This window comes from Jaculus jaculus, chromosome 1 (assembly GCF_020740685.1).
Source record: "Jaculus jaculus isolate mJacJac1 chromosome 1, mJacJac1.mat.Y.cur, whole genome shotgun sequence".
In the NCBI taxonomy this organism is placed as follows: domain Eukaryota; kingdom Metazoa; phylum Chordata; class Mammalia; order Rodentia; family Dipodidae; genus Jaculus; species Jaculus jaculus.
The window spans coordinates 302760254-302778032 of record NC_059102.1 but is presented as its reverse complement, the minus strand read 5'-3'; the positions used below and the strand labels follow the sequence as shown (position 1 = coordinate 302778032).

General features: G+C 38.8%; 1 protein-coding gene across 5 annotated transcripts in view; it reads left to right on the top strand.

The window, feature by feature from the left end:
* The window catches only part of Rabgap1l (RAB GTPase activating protein 1 like), a 682536-nt gene that overhangs the window by 468018 nt on the left and 196739 nt on the right, over nucleotides 1-17779 (top strand). For all 5 annotated transcript variants that reach the window (XM_045141715.1, XM_004658772.3, XM_045141714.1 and 2 more), the window contains one exon: nucleotides 15527-15568. In XM_045141715.1, the coding sequence (XP_044997650.1) occupies nucleotides 15527-15568 (42 nt within the window). The remainder of the gene's footprint in view (nucleotides 1-15526; nucleotides 15569-17779) is intronic.

The window sequence follows — 17779 nt, the reverse complement described above, 5'->3', positions numbered from 1 at the left end:
CCAAGAATGAGATCACTTCTGAAGCAAGGCCTGTTTGCTTGCTGGCTTGCTGGGCCAAAGAAGGAAGGGCTCACTTGGACTCCATTGTGTTTTCATGTAGCATGCCTCCTAGGTTTCTTTTATGTTCTGGGATAGTGCTAGGAACGGCTAGAATCAAAGAGTTGCAATGGCTTTGGATGACAAAAATATAATTGCCAATGAGCTATCGTGGATAATTCCATCTTTATTTGATTTTGAATATTTTTGAGAATATCCTAATTGTTTTATAGTTCTTGATTATATTAACTTTGTATGTTTGCTTAATAGTCCAGCACTCTGAGTTTTTCTTTTGAAATTTTATTCATCTAGGTATCTTTTCTGAATTAGTTTCTCATTAGGATTATTGGGCAAATAATTATAATTTATATTTAATAAATTGGTTTTTACTAGACTTGTTATAAATTAGAATGCCTATTTGTTATATTTTTCCTCACATAATGTGGTTCACAAGACTGCACTGAAAGTAGCTTATGGGGCTGGAGAGATTGTTCAGTGGTTATAAAGCCTACCAGCTTGGGTTTGATTCCCCATAAAGCCAGGTACACAAAATGATGCGTGTGTCTGGAGTTTGTTTGCAGTGGCAAGAGGTCCTGGTGCACTGATATTTATTCTCATTCTGTCTCTATCTCTCTCAAGTAAATAAGTAAAAATAATTTTAAAAATAAAGTGATCCCACCTGTGATTTCAGCACTTGGGAGGTAGAGGTAGGAGGATTGCCATGACTTTGAGGCAAGCCTGAGGCTGCAGAATGAATTCTAGGTCTGTCTGGGCTAAAGAATACTCTACCTTGAAATGCCATAAAGAAAAATAAATAAATGTAACTTAGTTAATATTTAGCAAATTACCAAAGATATATCTTAAATTAACTGTCTTTAATATAAAGCTAGCTTTTAAACAATTGAGTTATTTCTAAAAGACTTAACTTTTGTCTGTTTGGCTTTTTCTCATTTCTTCACTGATTCATGGTGCCATCTGCTGTTTGTGGGAAGTAATATGTATCACTAAGTAGAAATTAAATCTTAATACTGCCCTTCAGGCCTCCTTTGATGTGGTCTTGGTAGACCATCATGCTCTGAGACCATGAAAGGGTCTTGAGAGTTTGTATAAGATTTGTACAAACAGGGTTTGCTACCAGCCTATACTTATGTGTCTTTCCAGTCCCTTTACACCTAGGACTCCCAGTTGAGGATTTTCTTTTACCTGCAATTACTAACAATTCATTTTTACTCTCATTTGTACACAACAAACATTGAAATGTAGCCGGGTGTGGTGGTGCACGCCTTTAATCCCAGCACTCGGGAGGCAGAGGTAGGAGGATCGCCGAGAGTTCGAAGCCACCTTTAGAATACATAGTGAATTCCAGGTCAGCCTGAGCTAGAGTGAGACCCTACCTTAGAAAACCAAAAAAAGTAAATAAATAAATATTAAAAAAAAAAAACATTGAAATGTGTGTAATGCCTGGCAAGTCCTACAGGTATATTTTCTAAGTAAGTTTTGGTTTCCACACTCTGCCCTAACAATGTTCATACCTTCTTTTCCACATATGGGAGCTAGAAATGAAAATCTGTTATGTCTCCAATAAACTTACTAAATTTGTTCTTAATTTGAAATCAGAAAGTTTAACAATTACATTTGTAGTATATCCAATTTATAAAGAATCATGATTTGTTAGACTTGAAACTTAGACCCATAGTCCTAGTTTTAAAAAAGAAGAGTTGCATAAATATGATAGTGAATGTTATAAGCCCCATGGCTGAGTGGTTATGTGCTTGTAAAGTTTTCTGGCCCAGGTTTAATTTCCAAGCTGACCTGTTAAAAAACAAAAATTGAGATCTTAGGCTGGAGAGATTGCTTAATGGCTAAGGCACTTGCCTATGAGGCCTAAGGACCCAGGTTCAACTCCCCAGAACCCATGTAAGCCAGATGTACATGCACACAGTGGCACATGCGTCTGAGTTTGTTTGCAGTGGCTAGAGGCCCTGGCATGCCCATTCTCTCTCTCTCTCCCCCTCCCTCTCTCTCTCTCTCTCCCCCTCCCTCTCTCTCTCTCTCTTTCTCTCCCTCTCTCTCTCTCTCCCTCTCTCTCCTCTCCTCTTTCAGTAACTAATAAAATTTTAAGAGATCAAGATCTCATGCATAAGGCCTAAGTCTATTGTCAAGCTTAAAGCAGAAGTAAATTCCTTATTAGAATTTAGTTGATACTCTGAGTATAGTAGGTAATTCGTTAATAATAGTCTACACTATTTGGACCTATGCTACAGAATTTCCTCTAGTTTTTAAATTTGTTTATTTTTTAGGAGATTTATAAGTGTTATGAGAAGAATTCACTGGTGAACAAGAAAACAATTTAAAGTTAATACTCATGAGATCAGATTGAAGGAATTAAGGATATTTAACCTTGAAAAGGATACTTTCAAAAGCATCCTGAATAACATGAAAAATTATGACCAGATGTTTTCCATTTCCTTTGAGAATAGAACAAAAGGAAGTGAGTTTATACTAGAAGGGACAGCAGTGTTCGATGTGAGGCAGATCCACACAACGAAGCCAGCAAATGCTGAACCAGGAGGGGTACTTAAATTCCTGGTTATTTCCCTGAAATTCTCTGCTTATTATCAATTTCTGCTTCCTGTGGTGGGAATTTGACATCTGAAGGTCTGAATGGATACACCTCTCAAAATCATGTCCAACTTAGGGATTGTGAGGCCTGCCAATGTCAAGCTTGCGTACAACCAATCTCTGTTTGATTTGAATCATTTTTTATTATTGTATCTTTATTTATTTGAGAAAGAGAATGGGTGCACCAGGGCCTCCAGCCACTGCAAAGGTGCTCTAGACGCATATGCCACCTTGTATATATGGCTTGACGTGGGTACTGGGGAATTGAATTGAATGTTGGGTCCTTAGACTTTTCAGGCAAGCACCTTAGTTGCTGAAACATCTTTCTAGCCCTGGACTAATTTTTAAATCACAACTAGCATTGAAGGAATAAATGCCAAGGATTAAATTGATCAGCTTCTGTTGGCAACATTCATCTGAATATGTAGCAGATTCTTTGGGCTCCATAGCTGAAATCCCCATAAAAATTCTGGGTGTGGTTTTGGGACCTTAACTATAGTGATATGTTTTTTGAGTGTGTGCGCACACCAGTTACTGTTCTAAGTGTTTTTTGTATAGTACCCCATTCCATCCTCACAACTATCCTGTGGGTAAATGAGCTTACGAAGAGCCTGAGGCACAGAGAATTTAAATAAGTTGTTCTATATCCTGTAGTTAGAAGGAGGTAGCTGATTCAGACTTAGGAAGGCTTGTTCCACAGTCTACCTCATAACAACTTACCCTCTCCAGAAAGGGATAAAGGCAAAAAGAAAGTCAGACTTCCGGGGAAAGAATAGGTCTGTTTCATTGCCCAGGAACCTCTTGAACCCATAATAACTTGGATCAACATACAGAAAGATGTAGGATAAAGGGGAGCCAGTGGAGCACCTCCCTCCCTCTCCAGCTTCATTTCTCACCTGCACTTCCTGTCCCTCAGCCTTGCCAATCGCATGCAGTTTCTGAGTACCCAGGCTGCCTCATTGGATGCTGCAGTCACTGCTTTGTTCTCAACACTTTGCCCTGGCCAGTCGGTGTTCATTCCTCAACCTTGTTCAAGCTATCACTGTCTTGTAAACATGCTTTACTTTATGTAACGGTTTCCGGTCTACACAAGAAGGACTGCCCTTTCTAACTCTGACCTTCTCCTATGCCACTTCCACCCATCCCAACCACCTCTATCCATCTCTCTGTAGTATTGCCATTCAGTTTTTGAACTTAAAAGTAGGTGCAAACAGTGAGGTCAGTCAGTCCAAACTTCGATGTAATGACATTTATGTGTAATTTTTTTTTTTTTTTAAAGCAGTAACAAAGAACTTTGAGCAGAGAAACTGTCTTCTCGGGGTGGCCTTGAACTCATGGCGACCCTCTTACCTCTGCTTCCTGAGTGCTGGGATTAAAGGCGTGCGCCACCACACCCAGCTCCCATGTCATTTTTTGATATGAGGACAGGGTTTCTTAGAAAAGAACTTAAAGAGCAGAGCCGGGCGTGGTGGTGAACGCCTTTAATCCCAGCACTCGGGAGGCAGGCAGAGGTAGGAGGGTCAGCGTGAGTTCAAGGCCGCCCTGAGACTACAGAGTTAATTCCAGGTCAGCCTAGGCCAGAGTGAGACCCTACCTCAAAACAAAAAAAAACAAAAACAAAAAAAAAAAAAGAACTTAAAGTGCTAGTTGTCTAATTATCTTGATATTTTAGATGGATACTTTCTTGTTATTTAGTTCCTAAGAACCAAACAAGTTCTATCTTCCATTCTACATGGTTACACAAAGGGGAATAGGCTGAACTGTATGTCAAAGCTATCAAATGATTACCATGCTTCAGTACTGAAAGTCATGGATAGCTTGTTCCACAATAACTAACTACTAAATTAGAAAATGTTTTTTTTTTTCCTGCTGTCAAATGATCTGATGTGACAAAGTAAAAACAAACTTGTAGTGTATTCCAACTTCCATGTCTTAATTCTGTGAACCCAAGTAAATCACCTAGCATATTTTAGTTTTCTTCCTAAAACGGAGATACTAATGATAGCTTCTGTACCTAACATTGTTACAATTGAATGAAGCCACAAACACAGATGTTCTTAACAATGAAGTGCTATTCATCTGTTAGCAATTGAACCTTACCATGCAATGTGGTCTCCTCAGGCTTGCACCAAGTCTTTGATACTTTGATACAAAATGCTCAAATTCCAAGACAGAAAGTAACTTAAGGTTCTTGGCTGACCTCAGGGCACATCACGATTCTTAAAGGTTGCACTGCATGTTTATACAGATCAAGCTGCTAGTGACTCCAGGTGGCAGGAAACAGAAGGTAGAAGAAAAGATGGAGCAGCTGTAAGGTGGTAATAAAATAAATGTGGGCTGGAAATATAGCTCAGTGGTGGAGCAGTTTCCTACTATGTACAGGGTACTGGGTTCAGTTGAACTTCAGCATTATACACACAAAAAGATGAATTCATATACAGGTAGGCAATCTTGGGACTATTTATGGAATAACACTTTCCCACATTATCTTTTTCCAGGTTTCCTCTTGTATCATTTCTTTCTCTGCTGTCCTTAGTGTTTAAGCTTCACTAATAATCACAAATAGGGTAGTGATAGTAGACAAACTTGTTCCCAAAGATAATATACATATATACACAAACTGGTTCCTCAGCATGACACAGACCTCAGAACTTCACCCCTGGCAGAGGGAGATTGACAACTCATGTCATCCCAGTACGTTGGTCTTGGCATAATATCTTGATAGATGCATCACTCATTTCCAAACAAGATTACTTACTATAACTTCAAGGCTTTGAAGCCTGCATATGGTTTGACTGCAGGTTCTTGAGCATTCTGTTTTGCTTGATTTCTGTTTTGTGAAAGCTTAAAATAGCCCCTGATTTTTTTTCTGAAGACCATGATTTATGTGTGATTGTTTTTGTTTTTCTGAGCAAATAAGTTTGATGCAACATACCCTAGTTTTCAGATTTGGAAAAGAGAAGTAAGCCTTTCCTATCTGGAGGAGAGGATGAAAGATAAGGTACCAAAAGCTTAATGTTGCTGCCCAGGAACTTGCTTTCCATTTTAAAGGGGAATTGATGGTAATGTGTGCTATTGAATAATCCAAAAAGGAGACTTAGCAATGAAAAGAGTATCATTCAGATAATTTCAACAGATAGGAAAGTTACTTTGAACAATATTCCAAACTTTTTTTTTTGAGGTAGGGTCTCACTCTAGCCCAGGCTGACCTGAAATTCACTCTATAGTCTCAGGGTGGTCTTGAACTCACTGTGATCCTCCAATCTCTGCCTCCTGAGTACTGAGATTAATGCCCAACCATTTCATATTTTTTAAATATTTTACTAATTATTCATTTCTAAAGACAGTACTCACCTGGGCCTCTTGCTACTACAAATAAATACTAGCAGATGCATGTTCCACTTTATGCATATGTCTTTACATGTGTACTGGTAAAATGAACTTGGGCTGTCAGGTTTTGCAAGTAAGCACCTTTAACCCCAGCCCATCATTTCATAATTTTTAATTCTCATTAAAAGTTTATTTGCTTCTTCTTAGCGACTGTTCATATCATACGTTCATTGAGTTAGCATTGAGCACTGTTCTAGGTAGTGTCCTGATGATGGGAATACACCATTGAAGTCCTCATATAACTCACAAGGGAGTAGAGAAAGGTACGTAATGAGTGCAGGGGCAGTGGGGTGACTTTAAAGAGGATGAACAAGGAGACCCAATCCTAGCCATGGAAGGCCAGGAAGCCTCTCCAGCTTAGTTAACATCTAAGCTCAAACCTAGAGGAGGAGAGAAATGGCTAATTGAGGCAGAAGGATGTTCTAAGTAGAGGCACATCATAGAGATTCAAGCCAGGGAGTCAGGTGTGGTTGGAAAGACCACACTGAGAAGAAGCTAGTTTTTCACATTCCCATAACATGAGATCATGGGAAGCTGGGGTTGGCAGCCAATGGGACCACCAGTGAAATCTCACTATGCAGTAGAATAAGAGGCTATTCCTAGTTTATAACTCATCTCTGTCCATTTTTTAACTCTTTCCTACTCAGTACAGTAAATATGAACATATGTAATAAATCTGAGGGAAAGGGATATTGGAAATAATCTATTTTTTAACTTTTAATACTTTTACTTTTTTTAAAGGTAGGGTCTCACTCTAGCCTTTGTTGGCCTGGAACTCACTCTACTTCTAGGCTGGCATTGAACTCACAGTGGTTTTCCTACCTCTGCCTGCTAGGTACTGGGATTAAAGGTGTGTACCACCTTACTGAGCTGTTTTAAAAAATGTTTTTTAAAAATTTGTAAAAAGTTAGTTATCTGATATGTGTGCACATGTGTATGTGAGTACAGGCACACATGTGCCATTGCATGCATGTAGAGGTCAGAGGACAACTTTTGGGATGGTCCTTGTCTTCTGTCTAATTTAATGCAGGGTCTCAACTTGCTGTTTGCTGCTGTGCTCCATCCACAAGCTTCCATGAAGTTCTCCTGTCTCTGCTCCTTCTTTACAGATTACAGAAGCACACCACACTTTCTGGATTTTACATGGGGTTTGGGCATCCAAATTCCGGCACTCATAGTTGTGCAACAACCACTTTTATTCTGTGAGCCATCTCCTTAGCCACGGCATTTTTAAAAATTATTTTATTTTACTTACTTGAAAGAAGGGAGAGAGAATAGGTGCACCAAGGCTTCTAACCACAGCAAATGAACTCCAGATGCATGCACCACTTTGTGTATCCTACTCTCTGTGGGTAGTGGGGAATCGAACCCAGTCATTAGGCATTGCAGGCAAGCTCCTTAACTGCTGAGCCATCTCTCCAGCCCCCCAGCCAAGATTTATTTTAATTTTGAGGCAGGGTTGCACTCTACCCAAGCTGACCTGGAACTCTAGCCCATACAGGCTTTGGATTCATGGAAATCCTCCTACCTTAATGCACCAAATACTAGGATAATAAATGTAAGCCACAATGCCTGACTTTTTGAACAGTTTATATTGTATTAGTAAATTATTATTAGACATGAGAAAGGACTTTGCTTGGTTTTCAGCACTATAGTCCTGACCTCTAGTGGACATCTGTGAAAACAATCCATTAAGCCCAAACATTGCTACTATTTAGTATATTACTAAATATACTTGTATTTTAAATAAGTGTATCAAATGTCAATCATCCTAAAAGATGAAGTCTTTAAAGAGCTTAAAATATGAGAAGCATATAAAAGTCTCCACTAACATGTTAAATTATTCTTGTTATTTGAATGTGTATTTAAAAGTAGCCAGTACTTGCTTCTTTATATTTACATGATAATTAATTTAGGAGAGGTACCACTAATAGAGGTATATGATTATATAGGTCATAGATAGGAGAAATTTATTGAAGAAAACCAAACAGGTTTGATTACCATATTTAACAAAACTAACTAGAACTGGGTAGCTGTAAAGCTGTGATTTCATGGTGAGACATATTGATGTTATTTAACCTCCTGATAGTAACAGAATGTCTTATGTGGTACTTGTCCCCAAAACACATGATTCAAATTTAATACAGATACATTAGTTAAGTCAAGTTTGGCAACATTCTTCAAGACCACAGGCCAGTACTCTTCAAACAATATCATGCTCCAGCCAAGCATGGTGGCACATGCCTTTAATCCCAGAACTCAGGAGGCAGAGGTAAGAGGATCACCGTGAATTCGAAGCCACCCTGAGACTCCATAGTGAGTTCCAGGTCAGCCTGGGCCATAGTGAGACCCTACCTCAAAACCCAATATATATATATATATCATGCCCATGAAAGAGACTGAAAATAGTCCTAGATGGAAGATTAGTTAGGCAGGCACTAACTTCAAAGATCCAGAACTGTATCCTGAACCAGAAAAATAATGACATTAGCAGGACATTTGACAAAATTTTAATACTGATTTCTTGGTTTGATCATTGTGTATGATCTGGTTATATGAGATGTTAACATTTTGTGAAAGTGAGTAATAGGTATGCAGGAACTTTGGGGACTGTTTCTTTTTTCAAATATTTTCTAAGTAATGGGCTGGAGAGATGCCTCTTTCTGTCTCTCTCACTCTCAAATAAATAAATAAAAATAAAAATAAATTTTAAACAATATTTTCTAAGTAAAAAATTATTTCCAAGGCTGGGTGTGGTGGCACATGCCTTTAATCCCAGCACTCAGGAGGCAGAGGTAAGAGTATCGCTATGAGTTTGAGGCCACCCTGAGACCTCATAGTAAATTCCAGGTCAGCCTGAGCTAGAGTGAGACCCTACCTCGCAAAAACAAATGAACAAAAAATTTCCAAGCCAGATATGGTGCCACACATCTTTAATCCCAGCACTTGGGAGGCAGAGGTAGGAAGACCACTGTGAATTTGAGGCCACCCTGAGACTACATTGTGAATTCCAGGACTAGATGAAACTCTACTTCCAAAAATAAAAACAAAAAAAAAATATTTCCAGGAAAAAATATTTCCAGGGCTGGGAAAGTGGCTTGGTGTATAAAGTCACTTGCTTGCAAAGCCTGCCAGCCCAGGTTTGTTTGATTCCCCAGCACCCACATAAAGCCAGATGTATAAATGGCTCATTGGCTTATGCTTCTGGAGTTTATTTGCAGTGTAAAGAGGACCTAGCGTACCCATTCTCTCTCTCTCCTCCCTTGCAAATAAATAAATAAATAAATAAATATGTATCTAAAAATTATTTCCAAAGAAAATTTTAAAGTTAAAATGATGCATTTATTTTGTTCATGATCTCTTGAGTCAGTGTTTGGGAAGGGCTTAGCTTTACTCAATGGTCTGCACCTTGATTATGCTAGGTCTTTCTTTGTCATGGTGAATCATCATTTTTTGGCTTCTTAGAACACGAGGTCTAAGTATACTTGTGCATCTTACATCTTGGCTGGCTTCCAGGAGCGAGCCCTCCAAAGGTAGACACGGAAGCTGTCAGTCTTTTAAGCCTTCGGCCCAGAAAATGTCCTAGCATCACCTCCACCCCATCCCCTCATCAGAGCGGTGGCATACTTGCCCAGATTCAGCAAGGACAAAGACCCTACCTCTCATAACTGCTGAAATGCGAGAGAATTGTAACCATTCTTAGTCTATCACATATATCTGCAAAAAGTCTTACCTAATAAGCAGTTGAAGTGAAATTACTGAAGGAACCATGGATTTGTGTGTCAGGCCCAAATTCTAATCCTAATTAGTACAGTGTGGTATCTCTGAAGCTCAGTTTTCTTATCTCTAACATGGTAACAACTCATGCAAAAGAACTGTTGAGAGAACTGAGTGGAAACACACATGCACACGTACACACACAAAATGCTGAAATAGTAGGTAACAAATACATAAACTTACTAGTAAGTATGAGCATTTAGCAAACACTCACCAACTATATACCTCATTTCATATGCTTTTTAAGTGATACTTAATTTGCTCATTACCTCTGCCTGGGGCAGAGAATCCAATTTTATATGGGTCAGAAAAGCAGCATTACTACCTCTGGCTTTGTGTATGGGCTGCTCCATTTGTGCTGCTCCTTTGGGCTTGTGAACTTCTTGCTCCCTTGTTAGGATTTCCATTTCCATATACTATTTATTTCCCTTTGTGTTTGATCCCTAAGGACACAGGTGCTGTGATGCATATTTGGCCCCTTTTGACATTACCTTTTCAGCATTTATTCCCAGTGCTGTCAGCATAGTTTTTGACAGCTTCTCACACAATCTGTCAGCTTTCAGAACCCACGATTGCCTGCTCATCACAGTCAAATGTTCAGCATCTTTGTTTCAGTGAGTGCTCTCTTGTCAGCCTTTATTTTATGCATCATGATTGTGGGTGCTCAATTGTTGGCCTACCCAGGAACACCACGATCTGCACTTTAGAGCAATTATTCAATTTGGGGAAATTACCTGCAGGTGTTATTTTAGGCAAAGATGCCCCCAGACTGTGACTAAATTATGAAAAAGCAATGTCCAAATCAGTTAAGGAAACATTTCTTCAGACACAGCATGCTGGTCTCAATCTGCTGTCATTGGAGGAAGGTGGTGACCCTTTCTTTCCAAAGCAGGTGGTTTTTTATTGCCTCATATCCTACAAGCAATCCACTACTTTTTATGAATATTTTCAGTATGGAAACAAAATCTGGTTTGGATAGAATTCTCCCATTTTCATTTTTCTGCTCTTTGCTCTGAAATTTTACCTGTCTTTATTTCTTTTTAATATTTTTATTATTTATTTGCAAGCAAAGAGATAAGAGAATGGTCACTCCAGGGCCTCTTGCCACTGCAGATGAACTCCAGATGCATGTATCACTCTGTGCATCTGGCTCCAGAGGGCACTAGGGAATCAAACCTGGGCCCTCAAGTGCCTTCAAATGTTGAGCCATCTCCCCAGCCATTACCTGTCTTTAATTCCATAGGAACTGGTGGAAATTAATTTAAAAAAAGGGGGGGGGGAACTTCTTTAATCACATTCTTAGCTTTTCACTGCTATAACAAACATCAGAGATAATCAACTTGGAAAAATACAGGGTGTTGCAGTCAGGATCACATTGCTGATAGAAATCACCCAACCAAGAGCAGCTTGTGGGAAAAAGGTTTATTTTGGCTTACAAGCTTGAGGGGAAGGGGAAAATGATGGCATGAGCAGAGGGTGAACATCACCCCCTGGCCAACATCAGGTGGACAGTTGCAACAGGAGAGTGTGCCAAACACTGGCATGGGGAAACTGGCTGTAACACCCATAAGCCTGCCCCCAACAATACACTGTCTGCAGAAGGGATTACTTCCCAAATCTCCATTAGCTGGGAACCTAGCATTCAAACCAACTAAGGTTTTGGTGCCACACAAGGTTTAAGTTTATTTGCCTTACAGTTTTGAAAGTTTTACCCTGGTTAGTTACTCCAATAACTTTAAACCTATGGTGGAACTAAACCTTGTGACCAGGAAGTGAAAAAGAGAGGAAGAGGCCAGGGTTTCACAGTCATTTTAAAGGGTATTCCCCCGTTGACCTAATATTGCAGCCAGGTTTGCATTGCTGGCAGAAATCATCTGACCAAGAGCAGCTTTTGGGAAAAAAGGGTTTATTTTAGCTTACAGACTCAAGGACAAGCTCCATGATGGCAGGGGAAACAATAGCATGAGCAGAGAGTGGACATCACCTCCTGGCCAACATCAGATGGACAACAGGAACAGGATAGTGTGCCAAACACTGGCAAGGGGAAACTGGCTATAAAACCCACGATCCTGTCCCCAACAATACACAGACTCCAGTAGCATCAATTCCCAAATCTCCCTCAGCGGAGAACCTAGCATTCAGGACACCTAAGTTTATGGGGGACACCTGAATCAAACCACCACACCTAAAGTCCTCCCACTGGACCCCCATCTCCTAAAGGCTCCACTACCTCCCAGTAGTGTTATCTTGGGGACGAGCCTTTACCAAAGGGACTTTAAGGCCTAAACTATGATATTCTCATATTCATTGAACTATATTCTCTAACTTAGTGATTTAGAGTATGACTTTTTGAGTCAACTCTACTCAGGCTAAAATGCTAGATTTATAGATTTATATGAATTATATGATTATAGAAAATGCACACTTAATTCTATGAAACTGTCTTTGTAAATAAAGAGTCTTCACCATGCACCCCAATCTGGTCTTAAACTACCCATCTTCATGCCTCAGTCTCCTGGGTACTTGCTGTACATTCATGCAGGACCACTCCTAGCTCATTCTTTGATTCCTAATTTCTCTTTGTGGAAAAATGGAGTTTAGGGTTGTTTGTTGAGGGATGATAAAAGAACACATTATTCATCTACTGGCCTCATATCTTGTCACATAGAAAATATTTCATTGATGATTGCTCTCGTTTATCATTTGACCCTTGTACTAACAGTAATTAAATCCAATACTGTAAATAACAAGTGGTTATAACAACATATTTATTTGGTGTTTTGTTCTTAATAATGCTTCAAATTTTCCTGCATTTAAGATCTGCTAGATATACATACTGACTTTCACGTGTAAACTGTTAGAGATTACATGCTTCTGAAAAGTGGAATCATCTAGATAATTTCAGGCATCTTCTTCTTTTAAAAATATGTATAGCTGGGTGTGATGGCACACACTTTTAATCCCAGCACTCTAAGGCAGAGGTAGGAGGATCACTGTGAGTTTGAGCCAAGCCAGAGACTACCTAGTGACTTCCAGGTTAGCCTGGACTAGAGTGAGACTCTAACTTGAAAAACCAAATATATATTACCCTCAGTAGAATATGGGTGGATAAAAGAAGACATAAGCATAAGACCCAATGGGAATATAACCATTTTATAATATATTCATATATTAAAGTTCTCAATAAAAATTGAAAGAATACATTTCATCTCAATTACCCAAAGGTTCTCTGATGGAAGAGTATACAGAAAGTAAAATAACAATAAAGAATTGTTAATGTAGAAGAGAAAAAGTTAGTTTACCGATGATCTACATCATTATTAGAGAGGAGGAATCCACTAAGAGTTGTAATTGCATTGATATTACCAATCTTAAGCCCGACCTTTTTTGTAGTGCCTTACTTTTAACTGACCAAAGCCTGGCCTATGAAAGACCCTTCTTATATTCATTCATATTCATTAATTCATTCTCTCTCTCTCTCTCTCTCCCCCCTCTCTCTAGATTTTCTGTCTTTTTTTTTTACAAATTTTTTTTTAAATTATTTATTTATTTAGTTGAGAGTGACAGACACAGAGAGAAAGACAGATAGAGGGAGAGAGAGAGAATGGGCGCGCCAGGGCTTCCAGCCTCTGCAAACGAACTCCAGACGCGTGCGCCCCCTTGTGCATCTGGCTAACGTGGGACCTGGGGAACCGAGCCTCGAACCGGGGTCCTTAGGCTTCACAGGCAAGCGCTTAACTGCTAAGCCATCTCTCCAGCCCTAGATTTTCTGTCTTTAACCTCATTTAGCACATACTTTTTCTTGTAGTTTATACCTTCTAATATATATAAACTTTAAATTTTTACCACTGAAGTAATTAGAAGTATATAAAAGTTTGAAGAATTTTTCTCTTGGTCTTTGTGGGATCTATTTTGGATATTTAAAGGTTTTTAATTTTTTTTTTTTTTGATATAGGGTCTCACTCTAGCCCAGGCTGACCTGGAATTCACTGTGGAGTCTCAGGGTGGCCTTGAACTCATGGCACTTCTCCTACCTCTGCCTCCCAAGTGCTGGGATTAAAGGCGTGCACTACCATGCCTGGCAAAGGTTTTTAATTTTAAAGAATTGTACATTCTTGCCATGCATAGTGGCACACGCCTTTAATCCCAGCACTGTGGAGGCAGAAGTAGGATGATTGCCATGAGTTTGAGGCAAATCTGGGACTGCATAGTGAATTCCAGGTCACCCTGGGCTAGAGTGAGACCCTACCTCAAAAAAAAAAATTATGTGTTCTTGTTTGCTTTTCATAGGTCAGTTGCTTCAAAATTTGTTTTAACATAATTTAAGAAAAGTGATTCTTACTATAATTTCAAGGTGATTCTGTAAATAAGTCTAGTAGAACCCATATGGAAAATAATCAACCACCAGAAATTTAGAATAGCTAATTTACCAAATAAGCATTTACTATATATATTATATCAGCACTGCTTGAAGATATCATGAACCTAGATATCACATGACTTGGGTGGTGGGCATCCTATCTGTTAGTAAATATGCATATGGGCTAGCCACTTTCATTCCCTGAACAATGAGACTTGTAGTGAAAGCTGTTATGAGAATTGATGGGGTTTCTTTTGCTATAAAAAATAAGGAGGTAGGAGACTGTTTTATACTGATCTTGGGAGTGATAGCCAAGCTGGTTGAACATACAGTGAAGTTTCAAATGAATACCATAAAGGGCTGGGGAAAGAGAAGAGTGGGGAACTAGCTTAACGGAAATACCAGAGCATAATGTGCATGAGAGAACTGTAGATAAGAGGGACTTATATTTTGAGCATAGACTAGAAAACAAGAACCGAAACATGATTATTTGAAAACAAGGACTCAGCACATTCCATGGAAATCTCACTTCTAATCCTGTTATCTTGAACATATCTTCCAAAGCTAATGAATTTAATTGCTCATATTTCTTCAGAGTCACTGGAGTGAGCCCAGAGTTCAAATTCCAATCTAATATGGCTACTCTAGAGCTAGGACATCCATAATGGAGCATTGCTGTAGCTTTCCTGAAACAAGGGAAAGGGAAGTCTGGGAGGTAGTCCTTAATTCCTGCCTGTATCTCTCTAAATACTTGAAGACAAACACTTCAATAACAGAACTATACGAGCAGAGATGGATATCCTGTGTGACACCTAAAACTATTTTTGTGTCCCAGAGAAGTGAAATACCTTTTAAATTAATATTGGTATTGGTTAATTTTCTTATCACTGTGACAAAATACCCAGTAGAAATCACTTCAGGAAGAAAGTCATTTTGAGTTTATAGTTTACGGGGAGTTCCAGGGCACCAGGGCAAGGAGCACTGGCTGCATGAATGGTAGCAGTAGTGTGAGGCTACATGCTTGCATCTCAGCACACCAAGAAACAGAGAAAGCTTTAGCTGAAAGTGGAACTCTCCTGTAACCCTTAAGTTCTGCCTCCATGTCTCTATAGCTAGTAGCTAGTTTTCATGTCCTAAAGGTTCCACAACCTCTCCAAACAGGGCCAACAGCTAGGAACCATTGCTCAAACACAAGAGCCTACACAGAGCATCTCACATTTATACGATAATACTATTGTGTGGAAAGATGAAATAAATTGAGGATTTTATTAATGATGTATAAAGTCTTGAGAAAATAGTAAAATAATAATAGATATTATTAACTTCTTTTTTCTATTTCAGGGTTTGAACATAATCTTTCATGTAGCCTTGGCTCTTCTAAAGGTAAGTCTCTTTTCATCCCAAATTATCAGACTCCCTTAGCTCTTTGTCTTGGAACTGGTGTCATTCAACTTACAGCCTGTGACACATTCTTGATTCTTCAGCTCTGAACAACTCTGACCCTTTCCTTCACTGTCATCTTTTTTATTATTGCTTGCTTGGAATTTATTTTATTAATCCATTAGCAGAATGATCACATAAATGATGCTTTCATTTATGAGTTGTATGCTATGAGAAAAAAGTTAAAATCCATTTTCTGTCAAAATGAAGCTAGATTTTTTTCCTAAAATACTTCCTGCCATAATAACATTCTTAGAGATACCTAAACATATAATTGAGATATTTCAAAACTTCCACAATATGCTGACTGAAAAAGAAACTGCTACATTTCAATTTCCTGATCTTTTCCCAATAGCTAGAAATTTATAAGATACTTTAGAATTCAATTATAATTACTTTGTGGGATCTTACATCAACCTATGAATACAGCTTTAGTGACCTGGTAAAGGCAAGATCATTGCTGCATAGTTAGTGAAAATAACCCAAAGCAGACATTCTGTTATTGAAAGTAATAGTTACCTTGTTTATTAAAAAGACAATACAGAGCTGGGCATGGTGATGCATGCCTTTAATCCCAGCACTCTGGAGGCAGAGGTAGGAGAATTGCCATGAGTTTGAGACTACAGAGTAAATTCCAGGTCAGCCTGGGCTAGAGTGAAGCCCTACCTCAAACAAAACAAAACAAAACAAAAAGAATACAGGCTTCTCCTGTCCCAATTTAACATGACAGTTAAATCACAGACAATGGGATCAGACAGATTATGTTCTAATTTCAGCCTTGCTATTTAACCCTGGGCAAATTAAGTACTCAGAGCTGTATTTCACATAAAAATAAAGTTAATTTATTGAAAAATAAGATAATATTTAAAAGTTCTTAATGTCTAGAAAGTTTTCCTGCCTAATAGACATTAGCTGTCATTCTTATGATTGCCATCGTCATTCATGAGGTAACCCAGAATGTGTTCATAATCCCTAGTTAACATGAATCTCTCAAAATTTATCTTGAGAGGCCCTTCCTCATATCTCTGGAGAGACCCAACACTTAACTGTTAAAAGATCATGATTCTAAAGAGGCATAAATGGGTGGGAAGATGGCTCAGTCAGTAGAGCACTTGCCCTGCAAGCTTGAGGACCTGAGCACAATCCCCAGAACCCACAAAAAAGTAGTCAGCCATGGTGGAGTCACTTGTAATCCCAGTACTGAGGAAGCAGAGACAGATGCCTGGGGAATCACTTCTAGCCAGTCTAGCCTACTGGCTGAATTCCATGCCAGTGAGAGACCCTGGCTCAGAATGATGTCTGACAAACCCCTGAAGTTATCCTCTGCCACCACATCCCTGTGCTTATATGTGCATATGTGAGTGCACACAAGCACGCATGCACGTGCACACACACACACACACACACACACACACACACACACAAAACAGGGTTCTCTGAAACTTCAAAAAATATGAGCTGCTCCTTGCCTCTGTTAAACATTTGTTTGGGGTAAAGTTTATATAATACCTTCACTCATTTCATTCATTAAATCATTATGTGTTTATATATGAACAATTGTTATGCCAAAGTTACTGTAGACATTAGGAAATTACTTAAAATGTTTTATTAGAATAACAGACATGGTTGCTATGTCTTCTAATGAAATTATGGATCCTGGCCTTGTCTTTTTTGTTGATATTAAAATAAATTAGGGCTGGAGAGATGGCTTAGCAGCTAAGGTGCTTGCCTGTGAACCCTAAGGACCCAGATTTGATTCCCCAGTACCCATGTCAGCTAGTTACACATGGTGGCACATGCATCTGAAGTTCCTTTGCAGTGGTTAGAGGTCCTGGCACACCCATTGCTCTCTCTCTCTCAAATAAATAAATAAATATAAAAATAAAAGAATCAAACTTTTTGTAACAAAATCTCTCAATAGAACTATAATAAGAGTTAAGAATGTCTAGGCAATAAAACTATTGCATAATTCAGACTAGAAATAATATCAAATCACTAATGAGAAGGATGTCCAACAAAGTTCTGATTTTACCTGTCATACCTGATCTTCCTTTGGCTCTCAAACATTACATGTTTTCCAAACGTCTTTCCTTATTAATGATGCTTAGTATGTCTCTGTTTAACCCAGTGCTGTCTCTTGGATACTAGCCCTTT